Source organism: Morchella importuna, assembly GCF_003444635.1.
Source record: "Morchella importuna strain M04M26 chromosome Unknown Morimp01GS012, whole genome shotgun sequence".
Classification (NCBI taxonomy): Eukaryota; Fungi; Ascomycota; class Pezizomycetes; order Pezizales; family Morchellaceae; genus Morchella; species Morchella importuna.
In genome coordinates, this window is record NW_025763409.1 from 920366 (window position 1) to 933439 (window position 13074).

The window sequence follows — 13074 nt, forward strand, 5'->3', positions numbered from 1 at the left end:
ACTATCTGCCTAGAGGTAAGTTACCGGAGTTTCTTATGCGATTCACCCACTATTCTGTGGAGAGACTGACCTTCAGGAGGTTCTCAAAGGAATCAAGTTTCTGGACTCCGTGGGGCTGTTTCATGAGGATATTAAACCCCAAAACATCTTACTTTCAACCCTTGGTTCTGTGAAGATTGGAAACCTTGGCTGTTGCAAAAAAAATGATGCTGGACAGAGTAGTTTGGAAATCGGCAACGGCAAGCAGCTACGCTACTTGGCTATGCAAATGATGGATAAGAATGTTTTCTATATCGCAGACCTTACAGGAAATCCGCCTATTTTAGGGCAACCAGAGCGTTGGAGTCCGGAGGCTAAAAGCTTCATTGTGATTCCTACAAGTTCTTCGCGTCCAGGTAGCGATATAGCCAATGCAAGTACTATCATTACCTGTGAAATGTACAATTTTTTAACTGACGATTTCGTAATTGTAGCACGGTTTCTTAGGCAAAGTTTCTAGCTGCGCTAATTTAATTCCTCACATCATAATGGCTATGGTCACAGTGCGGAGGGAATGGGGCATGGAGATAAAAAAGGTACCGCAATCACTAGTGCTTAGCCTTACCCACTACACTACCGCAGGTAAATACTAACTGCGGGAAAGGGGGTTTAGCGCCGCCAGAATAGGGCGGACCTTCTTAAGATTTGCAGGTATTGCGAGTTATATTCGTTTGCTATACAATATTGCTTATCGAGTAGCTAAATGTATGGATTATAGATAGGTTTTGGTATTAGTGTTGTCTCGATAGATAGAATCCACCGCTTAACACAAGGCTTTTATTTTGAAAGTAACTTCATTGATTGCGGACCGAGAAAAGCTTTGCTCCTTCTTGGAGTTACGAGAAAGAGTACTCCAAATACACTCTTCGATTTGCACCCATGCGAGTGGGTACAGAAGCCGTTCGTGGTTTGCAATTTCGCTCCACATGGGTATCGCATATCTGTTATATTTGGAGTGTTTATTAGCTACCTCTCTAAATCTCTGTCATTTTAGCAATAGCTTTCGGCTGCGTACCTCCTGTAAAGGGCTGTTTTAAAGAGTGTTTCTTTGTTCATGCGCAGAATATAGTATTCCAATACATTCAGCATAGTTTCATGAATCTCAAGCTCCCTTGCAAGCGGTGATAAAAACCATTCGATCTTAAGCCTGTTTTAAAAGTTAGTACTCCTGTTATCTGAGTTTGTGTTGAAAGCCATTACTCATCGTATTTAGCCTGCCGTCCGGCGACAAGTAAACTGGGATAGTGAAATCTTGGCCCAAAGAAAGTTCGGTGTGACAGTTCAAATTCCCGTTGAGTCTCCTCACGTTGGGATGTTTCCAATTCCAACAGTAGCTGTGGCCACTGCTGCTGCTCGAGTAGTACCCATTTGCTTGAATCAAGATTTAAGTTGCCTGCTATCTCTTCCCACATTGACTTCGCGTGCCTTAAATAGAACGAAAACCTTTCATTAGCATGGCTACTTTCTGTAGTTAACTCTGAGGATATATAGGAATAAACCTTCTATAACGCGCATGGCGGAAGACCGCTTCCTGGTGGTAGATATGAGCCATAGAAGACTCGATCTTCTTCCATAAGATTAAATTGCCATGGATTTCCATTGACAGAGGCCCCCATAATCTATCTCTCTTGAGGCTGTTTCAAAAGACGGTGTTTGTCAGTCGACTAGTTAGATAGATGTGATTTAGAGATGCCTACGCTTGGTACTGGTTGTTGATATCTGCCGTTGGAATACGAAGGGCACGGAGTTCTCTCATCCTAATTCTCACATCACATACACGGCGTGAAAGTTCCTCTGCGATGTACTTTACATCGACGCTTTGGAGCATATTCCATATCAACGTTTCGTCTTGTTCTGGGGTGAATTTCCGAAAGTTCAAGTCGCCTTGCATGATTGGTGATGCGCATGAGTTGATAGCTAGATCTAGTGAAGAAACATAGAATTTATAACCTCGTAGGCTACTCATTTCCAATTAATAAGGGGATAGACTGGCCCATACTCTGATTTCTTTTTATTTTCTTGATGTTCTAGGCGATTCAAACAGTTGGGACTTGAGTTTAGGTTTGGGGGGCGGCTTAGAATTAGACGCGGATAGCCGAACACGCTGGTTTGTAATGTTCCAAATAGTTCGGAACCGAAGAACCGTTCAAGCCGTCTATCCCAACGCTAGACAAGTCTTACAGACCAGGTCGGTGAGTACAGACCAGGTCGGTGAGTACTTGTTTACCACGAAAAGAACCAGAAAATGCAGTTGCTCAGGGCAAGGATTATTTGTATGGAGTGGCGGTGATCTCTCATACAAACATCCTGTTTCCGTCACTTGCATTTTCTGGTTCTTTTCGTGGTAAACGAGTACAGATACTGAGTTAGCGGCAGCACCGTCTTCGCCAAGATTCTTGGCAAAGACATGTGATAGTGATACCTAAAATGGCCTCCAAATTCCAAGACCCGGTATGGTACCACACAGTCGGTTCGACACTCCTGACATTGTCATGTCTTAGCGCTTAAGCGACGCAACCCAACTCCAAGGACGAATGTACTCTACGTGCGGTGGTACCACACTACCGTAAAATCTCGGGGGTTGACAAGGCCACCTGCTAAACCACATTTAGTTTAGATCCTACAGAAGAGCGCTGTTTTCTTTGAAGATCCTCAGCTTTTTGCCTTGGCAACTCCGAGATTTCACGGTAGTCGGTTCCGAAGAATAGACCACTTAGCGCTTAAGCGACGCAACCCAAGCTCAACGTCAATGTCGGCCTTCAAATTCCAACACAAATAATTTTTACGCTATGAGTCATTTTGGCCAAACAAAATTTAATTTATAATTTGTAAAAGCAATAAAAGCAACGCAATACAAAAAAGGAGGGAAAACAAAAACAAAAAAACAAGCTCCGTATGACCCACTATGTACCCCTCGACTGAACTAAGAACAACCAACTCGCACCGCATATCAAAAGCAACCCGCCAAAACCATAGCAAACAGTATCAACCCGAACGATGGGCCATTGAGCCCAGCCCCGTTCGGGGGGGGCGGGGTTGTGGAATTCCCCGTATGACTCCCGGAAGAGTTAGAAGAAATTTCAGAGGAATCAGGGAGACCTGTCCAGATACACCCAGAGCATGTACTCGTTGGCCCACCTTTATCTGGGCGTTCCCCGAATGTCCCGGTTCCCATAGCAAAGCCTGTACCAGTACCAACCCACCCGGTTTGCCCCACATAAACAGAGGTACCTGTTTCCACCACAATCCCGGTCACAGTACTATTTAGATGCCCAGTAGTAGTGTTGAAATGCCCCTCAGTAGTGTTGAAATGCCCCGCAGTAGTATTGGCATGCCACCCTATTGGTTCAGTTGGACCTGTAAGATTTCTCCAGCCTGTCGAAGGCAAGTCATGACCATCGGGCCTGCAGCTCAATGCCATTATGGTTAACTACCTATCTCGAACCTAGCAAATGAGAACAATAGGTAAATACCTTCTCTCAAGTTCAAGCGCAAGTGAGCTCATAGAGACCAGAAAGGCACTAATAAGAATTGTATAGAATAGAAGGCTCATGTTTGTAGTTGAGGTGTAATTTTGAATTGTGTTTGTCCTTCATCCTCCTGTTCGACTGAGAGGCTTATATAGAATAAAGGTGTGCTGATATTATACTAGTTATGTTATATAAGTGTGCAGCAGCTGTATTTCGGCTCCTGGAAACCACAAGTTGATCCACTGGATCAAAACTGGCCACATTGACCCTAAACAGGTCAAGGTTGTCTACAACCTGCCTTACTTTCCATGAATCGCGCATCCTAGATAGACCCGTAATCTGAACTTAGAGGCTATAAAAGCCTTCAAATCTTCGAGCATAAATCCTTACTCTCAGCAATACCCCCACATATATAAACATCCCCAAAGATTTATTAGACAGACCTTCCTTGAAAATAAGCTTGTTCCAAGATACCCAAAACCCATTATGTCAACCAAGCACACCAAAAAAACTGCCGCAGCCCTTACTGAAAAATTAAGGACGCAGGCGCAGGCTAAGCGGACTGAAGCTCGCAAACGCAGTGAAGATAAGGCTATAGCGGATGCTCTACGCCTTGAAGCGGAAAAGATAGAAGCTGCGGCCGACAAGGTCAATGACGCCCAGGAGATGGATATAGATGTGGATTCGCTCATTCAGGAGTTTAGGAAAGATTTGGATGGATTGCAAGGATCTATGGATTGGGAGCCGGAGACAACGCCGGAGACGCCAGCACCGCCAGCACCACCAGTGCCACCGCCAGCACCGCCAGTGCCACCGCCAGCACCGCCAGTGCCACCGCCAGCACCGCCAGCACCGCCAGCACCGCCGCCGCAACACCCGGAGGGCAAATCCTGGACTAAAGAAGAACTTGATGAACTTCCGGATCTCGAACTCCGGCAGGATGTAAACATGTGGAGTTTTGACGGACGGGTCGAGGGAAGAGCAAAAGCGGGATACGGCCAACGACTGATCATAGCGCGCGGGCCGCGAAGGTTCTGCATCTACCGCCTGGTAGCATCAAGCACTTGGCCTGGAAGTAAAAATTTCGGCGAGGATATCAAACATCGGGGGGCGGTAAAGGGGCAGAATTTCAAGATAAAAGGGGTTGCCTATGCAGACACTAAGGGGGATTCAGGCCCGGAACTGATGAACCCGAGGGGATACGGCAAAGGAAAGAGGTTTCCAGTAACATATGTGAAAATATGGTGGGGAGATATGGTGGGGGAAAATGGCATGAACTCGGATAGCTCCACAACTTGGGAAACGAGGACGACAGTACGCAAACTATATGGCGGTACCAACATTGGGGACGTATCCATATACGAGGCCGCATTACTTTTAGAACAATCCGCCAATGAATTCATCGAGAAGAACCCTGATTGGCGAAGTATTGTAGATCCTTCTTGGTCAAGCAAGGTGAATCGGGAGGTGATCGAAAGGGAAGTCAAAGAAGAGGCGGATGCATAGATAGGAAGTCTTTTTCAGTTTAGGTTGTTTCAACACGACCGTCTTGTTCGGGCTGATTCAACACGACCCGGTTTTGACTTTGATTTTTGTTTGATTTTTTTTTGATTTTTTTTTGATTTTTGTTTGATTTTTGTTTGATTTTTGTTTGATTTTTGTTTCTCCGCGCATGAACAATCTTTTGTAGTTATAAAGGATTATTAGCTAAAATTGAAGATCCTCCAATCCTGGACCACTTAATAAGGGAATTGCCTCACTGTTCTTGAAGATAGAAATTCGGGAAAGAACACGCTAGCTTTAGTAGTGAATAACTTAATTTTATTACCAAGTTAAGAACAAATTGACAAAGGAAATAGTCATTACCAGAACGAGGGTAAAAAAAACACCCCCAAAAAATAAAGAACTATGAGGACAAGAATTGTGAATTAACAAGGGAAAACAAAATAAGCTTATATCCGCGTGATAAAAGTCAAAGAGAAGTGTCTCAAAAACCACTAGCACCAAAAAAGCCTGCCAAATCTTCGCTGGGTAAAGGTCGGCGATGTTTTTTTTTAAGATAAGATTTCACAGTTTGGACAGATTGACTCAGAACTTTCTTTAACAACGTTAGCAAGGGTTAATCACAGAACATCCAGAACTACTTGCCATCGCCATATGGATACTGTTCATGGGCTCGATAATTTCTTGAAGATCATCCAAAGTCGGGGGAACCTCGCGAAGCTTGCCAGGGACGCATACAGATTGTGTCTGGGAAATCATAAACAGTCTGTAAACCTGGAACTTGAGACCTATCGCTACTGGTTAGTCTAAGGACTAACAGATGAACATGTTTATATACCAGCATGAATGAAGGCTACAAATTGTAAGGCCTTCATGGTATCTTCATGATGTTCGACCAAGTCGCTCATGCGCATTGCCATGGTGTGTATTGTCGTCAACAACTTGTTCGAGTCATTAAGCCATTTTGGTGTGCTAGTGTTTTTAAAGTCTGATGAGACTTCGACAGCTCCAAACTCTAAGCGTGGGTTGTCAAGGGTGTACACTAACCCATCTAGCTTGGACCTCGGGTTCCTACTGTGGGGTTCTGTGCCGCGTTGCTTTGAACTCCACTCAAGTGACGATGACTGCACCTCTTTGCTATGCAGCGTCAGCACAGGTTGATACGAAATTACCACGGGAAAATTAACCGTTGCAAGAATAGCCCATCGTGACCGACGACACAAGAATCGATGAGCATAGCCCAAATGTTCGAGTCGAGCCAACCTTCTTTGGCTTCCACGTTGTTCAGGTTTGGATGACGTTCGTATAACCTGATCCTAGGAAGTATTAGTCTTGAAGGAATTGAAGTATGCAGATAAGTCAATCGGGTACTTGCATATGCATGAAGACTTGATTAACCCACTCAGCATCAGCGTGTATCTCCCTTTGATAGGTCACATTTTCTTCGCGATAAGGTACTGTCTCGAGGATCTCCCTGAACGTGTTTGACTTGGCCCCCCAAAACCTACCCAATGATCGGGCAAAATGCTCATCTGGTTTTTGGACCTCAGGAATGAGCTCCTTCAACTCTAATATCTCGGATTCCTCAAATAATTCCATAACTAGAGTGTCGCCCAGATCTATAACTCCCTCCCTAGCTAGATGTCGGAGTGGAATAGTGCTTTCAGTAATTACTTGGCTCGGATTCCGGTGTGTAGTGGCAAAACTGAACCCCCCCGACCGTAGTGTTGTTGGTGGTAGTGTTGTTTCATTATGATCATTGATGTCTTCGTTCATTTCATCGGTATCATCAACGCTGCCTCCGTCGGTATTGAGATCGGTGTTTCCGTAGTCAGTATCGGAATCGGCGCTCATGTCTGTGTCCAGAATCAGTCAGGAAGGTTTTTCTAACGATAATCAGGGTTTCCTCTTACCTCTGGCGAAATCGGGCTGTCCATTGATGTTGGTACCTATCAAAGCTGGGCCAACTGTTGTATTAGGAGCGCAGTTGTAAACGATACTGGTTTTGGTCTTTTGTATATTTTGTTGCCGCCGTGTTGGTTGATTTAAGTCCAACCAGCTGATAGCCCTCCGTTTATCCTGCAATGCAACACCTATATATAAGTACTATCTACTGAGGGGAGGGACTCAGTCCGCCAAGAGCAGGCGTTCGTCTATCTAACGTGCTCATACTCTGGTATATCCAGTGCAGGCGTTCGTCTATCAAACGTGCTCATACTCTGGCGGTTTACTTGCCGCAAGCCCCATCGCCGACAATAACTAGATGGGGCTTGCTGGAAGTAAGTCGGGGGATTAGCCCCTACGCGGCACAGGGCCAAACGCATACACCCTTGGATACAGATTCACACCGTATCCAATCCTCTGAGCACGTATAATGTGCTAATGGATGAGGGATATTTGAAACATACTTACTCGGGAATCCCACTTTCCAAGGAGTGATTTAGCCCATTCCTTCAATTCCACCAATCCATCTTCTTTCTTTGCGTAATAATCCAAGCTACATCGCCAAATCTTGACAGCCTTCCCATGGTTGTATTGTTTGTCTGTCCGTGTTTTGATGTGGTGGAGGGTTGTGTCGAGGAAACTCTTAATATCCCACTGCTTGAACCCCACATCTCTGAAATAACTTGGGATAGCGCGGGGTTTGGAGGACATGGTCGATAATGAAGAGGGAGTGTGAATGAGTGCTGGACCCAGGATTTCCTCTCAGTTTATATCTTCCCCTAGTCTCCTTATTGAAAAAAAGATGTGGGGAGGATATACGAGTCCGGCTAGAATGGGTTAAAGGACATGAGGAACCGACGCTAAGAACGGGACAATACCAACAAGTACCTGCACTTAATCGCCAAGAAAGACTCCGCGGACTGCAAGTGCGGATAAGGAGAACAAACTGTAGCTCATGTGCTCACACAGTCACTGCATTGCTCACACAGTCACTGCATTGCAACGGCAGAGGCCCGAACGACCAAGATCATCAAACTTAGACTGTGGACAGACGCTGTGCTGAAGATCCGCAGATGGAGGCATAAGAGAGGGGGACAGGACAAGACGCGGAAGATGAAAGAAAAAAATGGAATGGCTGGGGAGATCCGGCGCCGAGCCTGCTCTGCATGCGAGGACGGCGTGTTCAAAGTTTCTGGGCCTATATCTTTACCTAATAATGCCCCCCTTTCTTACATACTCTATCAACGCTAACCATTCCCGGTCCCCTGCCACGATTTAACTGGTGAGCCAGCCCCTGAAAAGCGAAGCTACCTGGCCGCCGCCATCAGTAATATAAACTGGGTGGATTCCTTATACTCCATCGCTTCCTTCGATCCTTAGCTCATTCTTTCTTGTCTACGCGTAGTTCTTTTCTTATCTCCCAGTTAACAATAATCAATATTTTTCTTGGTGAGTCTACCAGTCATCGTCTGTACCAACGTTTCTATTACTCCGGCCGGTGTCGGGTCGTGGGGAGGAGTGACCGTTCGAACCGGATTGCTGGCCTCCGGGGTGGGTCTCCGGCGCCTCTCTCATCCATTGTGTTTCTATCGCATCGATGCCTGTGGCCGGTCGGAGCCTGTGCCGTCAACATCTTTCATGATCGTTCTGGCGGACTTGGGCTTTGGGTGCTACGGCTACCGATTCGCTTACCAGAATATCGTGATTTGTGTCGCTGGATAGTTTATTGTTTACCTCTCTTATTTTTTGGGTGCTTGTTTATTAACCCTCGGGTTTCCCGCGTCACACTTTTTGGACCCATGCTTTGTCGTCGGACCGTTTGTGGGATCCCCGAGAGATTAAATTAGCGAAGGTGGAGCGGACATCGCTTTCCGGCCAATTCAGTGGGAGTTGGTGTCTGCTTCGCGATCATCTTTTGGGATCTTCGTACATTTCCTATCACTTGTAAATAAGTTATATTTCGCGTTCGTTGCACGTGTCTCAATATGCATAATTTCTATCCTTAATTTATACGAATCGTATCATGTCGAGGGCGCTTTACATGGTAGTTTATTTAAATTGTGTAAAGCATCTACCCAGAGTCTAGGCGGGGTAACCATGAGGTTTGGGAATGAAACAGTTTGGTACTAACATTTCTCACGCTTATTAATCATATCCGTTTCTCGATATGCTCAGGGTCCCTTGAATATTATCTTAGCACATAAAAGATAAAAGATATAGATATTTAGCCTCAACATCTCCCAAAATTATCCCCCATCTCCCCCACCTCCGCCTCCGCCTCCGCCTCTGCCTCCCCCATCTCTGTCTCTGCCTCTGCCTCCCCCATCTCTGTCTCTGCCTTTGCCCCCCCGCCCGACGCGCCCCCACCCTGCTTCCTCGCTTGATGCTTGGCCCTGCTCCTTTTGCTCTTTTTCATCAATGCCCAACTCCTTTTCCCCGCCATGTTTACCCGCTGAAGGAGGGTGTTTTTAAAGTTGTCCAGTTCGTGTGGGTCTGAGGGCAATACGTTTTTCTTCTGTTGAACCTCTTTCCAAATGTCCTCTAAGAGCTTTTCCCTCACTTGGACGTCCCGATCAAGCCACTTATCAGACGTGTAATCCCATAACCCTCGAAACTTTGCCTTCAAATTGTCAGTGATGAAACCGCCCAGTGACCAGATTAACCTACCTGAAGATCCACAATCGTGATAGCGTCTCCAGTGGCCTTGCAAAGTGCTACCCATGGGTCTGCTTTCGCGCACCCCACGGTCTGGGCAGCCGCCTTGCGTATTAAATTACTGCATTCCTCGTTCCAAGTATTTTGCCTTGCCACCTCTTTAATCTGTTTCTCTAATTCATCTATTGACTTTTCTTCTTCGACTAACACCCGCCGAATCATTCTCTGCAAATTTCTCAGCAAGGGGGCCTGGGCTATACAACGAAAAGGTCAGCGCACCTTAAGTTTCAAGAAAGTTATAGGATTTCCAATCTCATTCAGCAGCGCTGTATAGGGATTTGTGTTATTGGCCATAGTGTTTTCGTTTTACTAGCAGTGTAGTTGGAGTTGAGTTGAGGTGAACTATAACGGACAAGGTGGGGTTATTCTATAGTCATTTGCCAAATCTTGAATGTATTCTTGGCATCGCACAAACGGCAGCCCTGCCGCGGCGGCGGGACGGCGCTACACTAGGCCGCAGCGCAGCTTACAATATACATATATATTGGTATAAGAGGTACAATATTAATGCCATAAAAGCGCCCATGAAAACACCCGCAAAAAAAACGCATGTAACGTATGCTTCAGTCGCGTTCATTGCCATACGCCTTATTTCCAGCGCCTCATCCCTGATGGCCGTTGCCTCTGACAAATCCACCCGCCTCATTTCCAGCGCCAGATCCCTGATTGCCAGTCCCTCATCCCTCATTGCCATTCCCTCCGTGAACACTATCAATGACACATCATCAGTCTTTAGCAACTTTACTGTATGAGGAAAACGGACATTCTTCTGCTATGGCAAATAATTCACCGCCTAGCGTACTAGTTAGTTTTTCGTAGCGAGAGTTGGTTTCTGAATAACACCTACATGGCTGATGGCGCGATTCGTGCAAGTCAAAACTTCCTGTGGACGTCATTCTGTAAGGTTTATTGTAAGAATCTGGCTTGATACTCTTTACACTGTCCTTCTTCTACACTATTATTTAAAGTTATGTATGTGTTAGAGAGTTTAAGCCACCCAACCTTTTGGCAAACAAAAAAGATCGTCGGATAAAAAAGATCAGGGGTCTCGGGTCAAAACTAATACAGGATTGGTAATCGTTTTAATCTATTCAACTAATGAGTCCACACCCAACCCCCCACGGACGGATCAAGAACACCCCGCACTGTGTGGCTTCGCAGATCCCAGCTAATGCACCCGCGGATCTAGAGACTTGCAAAATCCCTCAAAATCCCTCAAAATCCTGAAGAACCTCATCCGCGCTGTGAGTGGCTCTACAGATAGCAATCCCAGCTAGCCACACCTTCAGATGAAGAGTCTCCTTCAAAGTCTTGAAAAATCCCTCAAAATCCTGAAGAATCTCACCCGCGCGGTGAGTGGCCCGGCAGGTAGCAGTGCCGCTAGACACACATCTTCGGATCTACTCTAGAGTCTCCTCCAAAGTCTTGAAAAATCCCTCAAAATCCGGAAATATCCTTGAGATTCCACACTCGTATGGCTCGGCAGATAAATCCTTCAGATTCCGCGCGCCTCAATGACCGAATCATACCTCCTAAGATAAGACAATGCGGTCTGGTGGGTCAGGTGATCCCAGCTCACTTAGGGACTAGCACTCATTTCGGGACATTCCGAATAGGGATGTTTCCTTAGTAATGAATCTCTAATTCATGAAATATCACTCGATAGGATTGACTGGACTTAGATATATGATAGACTCGAAGTAGGAACTATCATATCAACAAAACATTACCTCCCCTCAAGCTCCTCACCAATGATGCCGGCTCACACAGCACAATATTCTCTTCCGACTAGTCTTAGTGCGGTGAATCGCAAGTTAACTCGTTGTATGTATTTCCCTGTATCTTTCCTCTATAACTAACAAAGCTAGATCTTGAGCAAACCACCTCGCTGGGTGCACTGCCGGATGCACCGCTAGATACACCGCCAAATACACCACCAAATACACCGCGAAACACCCAGGACATGAACACCCAAGACGCAAACGCCGAGGTTATAGTAACCGAAGGTATGGGCGGGACGGTTTTTTAAGGTTTTATTACACGTAATGGCACTAACAGATCGCAAGTTTTTCTTCTGATAGATGAATTCATACAAGTTCTTAACCGGAGTCAAGAGATTATGTCCGGCCAGATAAGTACATATGCTCTCTCTCCAGGCCCTTGTAACGAGGCTAACGAGTCGAACAGACACAACCAACATTAAGCTGCAGCAGCTCACGGCCGAAGTGCAGCATCTCAGAGTTGAAGTGCAGCAGCTCAAGACTGTTGTCCAAAATGATGAAGAAATGCACGGGTTCTACCTTGATCTTGACTTGTTCTACTTTCACTATGATCCCAATTCGCCTAACCATAGGGCCATGGTGATTCTCATTTTTCTTGTTTTGTTGGCTTTCAAACTTTGAAGACCGGGTGTAAGTGTGTAGTGGAGCGAAGTTCAGTACCGGGGTTTACCCTCAACGTCGGTACATTCGCTCACAGGTTGAGGGCGGATACTGGGTGAAGAGGAACCAAGATTATTAAGCTACAAAAACAATCTTTTTCTCCTTTCTTATTTGTCCAAAATTGCTGTCCTTCTATACTCAGCGCTCTTCCCACTGTGAATGGCGGTAGATAGTCAAAACAGAACTTAAATTACTCAGAACCTTGATCGTTTGCTTGTGCAGCAGCAATGTCTGTATTGAACACCCGCGACTTTAGGTGGCAGTTTGTGGTAGAAGTCCAATTGAGAGAGTGATATTCGTATGCAGTTAAGAAACCCACCGTTACCTATCTGGGGCCTAACTTGGTTGATGTTGGCAATCTCTGCCCGAGAGCTAAAGCGCCACCTACCAAGGTCGTGAAAAACGCGGGACAGGCGAGGGGATCTGTGATGTTATCTCCAATGTTATCTGGGCGTACATTTCCTGCGGCGGCGGCGGCAAGATAGAAAGGGGCGCAAGCGGCGGTCCTGAACGTTAAGGTTGGCGCCGGCTGCCTCAGCTGTCGCTAGAAAGCCCAGCAAAATCCCTCATCAGCCCTCTCGATCCTCGCTAGAAGTGCACATTTAGACGGGCAAAAATCCAACAAAATCCAACAAAATCCAGCAAAATCCCTCATCAGCCCTCTCGATCCTCGCTAGAAGTGCACATTTAGACGTCCAACAAACCAACACAATCCAACAAAATCCCTCATCAGCCCTCTCGATCCTCGTTAGAAGTGCACATTTAGACGGGCAACTCCAACAAACCAACAATAAGGTCCATGATCCCTCTATCATTGAGTTACCAATCGCGATACAATACATGCATGGTGCCACAGGCTCTGTGTTCCATTTGCGCGCGAGCTCGAGACCTGGTTGGGCGATAGCGCCCAATGAGTTAGAGGCTGGAGGCCCAAAAGCCTAGAGGGAGATGATGGACCGAAG

At 46.0% G+C, this 13074-nt stretch overlaps 5 protein-coding genes across 5 annotated transcripts; 2 read left to right on the forward strand and 3 right to left on the reverse strand.

Annotated features, from left to right (window-relative positions):
• Positions 1-1235: 1235 nt before the first annotated feature.
• On the reverse strand, positions 1236-1930 carry LAJ45_04883 (uncharacterized protein; the record flags this gene model as incomplete). The annotated part of the gene is made up of 3 exons (XM_046114459.1): positions 1236-1464; positions 1539-1673; positions 1737-1930. The coding sequence occupies 3 exons, from the start codon at positions 1928-1930 to the stop codon at positions 1236-1238; spliced, it is 558 nt and encodes a 185-aa protein (XP_045972485.1).
• Positions 1931-3995: 2065 nt separating this feature from the next.
• On the forward strand, positions 3996-5015 carry LAJ45_04884 (uncharacterized protein; the record flags this gene model as incomplete). The annotated part of the gene is made up of 1 exon (XM_046114460.1): positions 3996-5015. The coding sequence occupies one exon, from the start codon at positions 3996-3998 to the stop codon at positions 5013-5015; it is 1020 nt and encodes a 339-aa protein (XP_045972486.1).
• Positions 5016-5618: 603 nt separating this feature from the next.
• LAJ45_04885 (uncharacterized protein) lies at positions 5619-6866 on the reverse strand (the record flags this gene model as incomplete). Its single annotated transcript, XM_046114461.1, has 4 exons — positions 5619-5800; positions 5851-6149; positions 6200-6328; positions 6415-6866. 4 exons carry the CDS (start codon positions 6864-6866, stop codon positions 5619-5621), a joined length of 1062 nt encoding a protein of 353 aa, XP_045972487.1.
• A 2320-nt stretch (positions 6867-9186) lies between these two features.
• Positions 9187-10359, reverse strand: LAJ45_04886 (uncharacterized protein; the record flags this gene model as incomplete). Its single annotated transcript, XM_046114462.1, has 3 exons — positions 9187-9576; positions 9624-9865; positions 10257-10359. The coding sequence occupies 3 exons, from the start codon at positions 10357-10359 to the stop codon at positions 9187-9189; spliced, it is 735 nt and encodes a 244-aa protein (XP_045972488.1).
• A 1063-nt stretch (positions 10360-11422) lies between these two features.
• LAJ45_04887 (uncharacterized protein) lies at positions 11423-12073 on the forward strand (the record flags this gene model as incomplete). The annotated part of the gene is made up of 3 exons (XM_046114463.1): positions 11423-11468; positions 11540-11677; positions 11859-12073. 3 exons carry the CDS (start codon positions 11423-11425, stop codon positions 12071-12073), a joined length of 399 nt encoding a protein of 132 aa, XP_045972489.1.
• Between the last annotated feature and the right edge of the window lie 1001 nt (positions 12074-13074).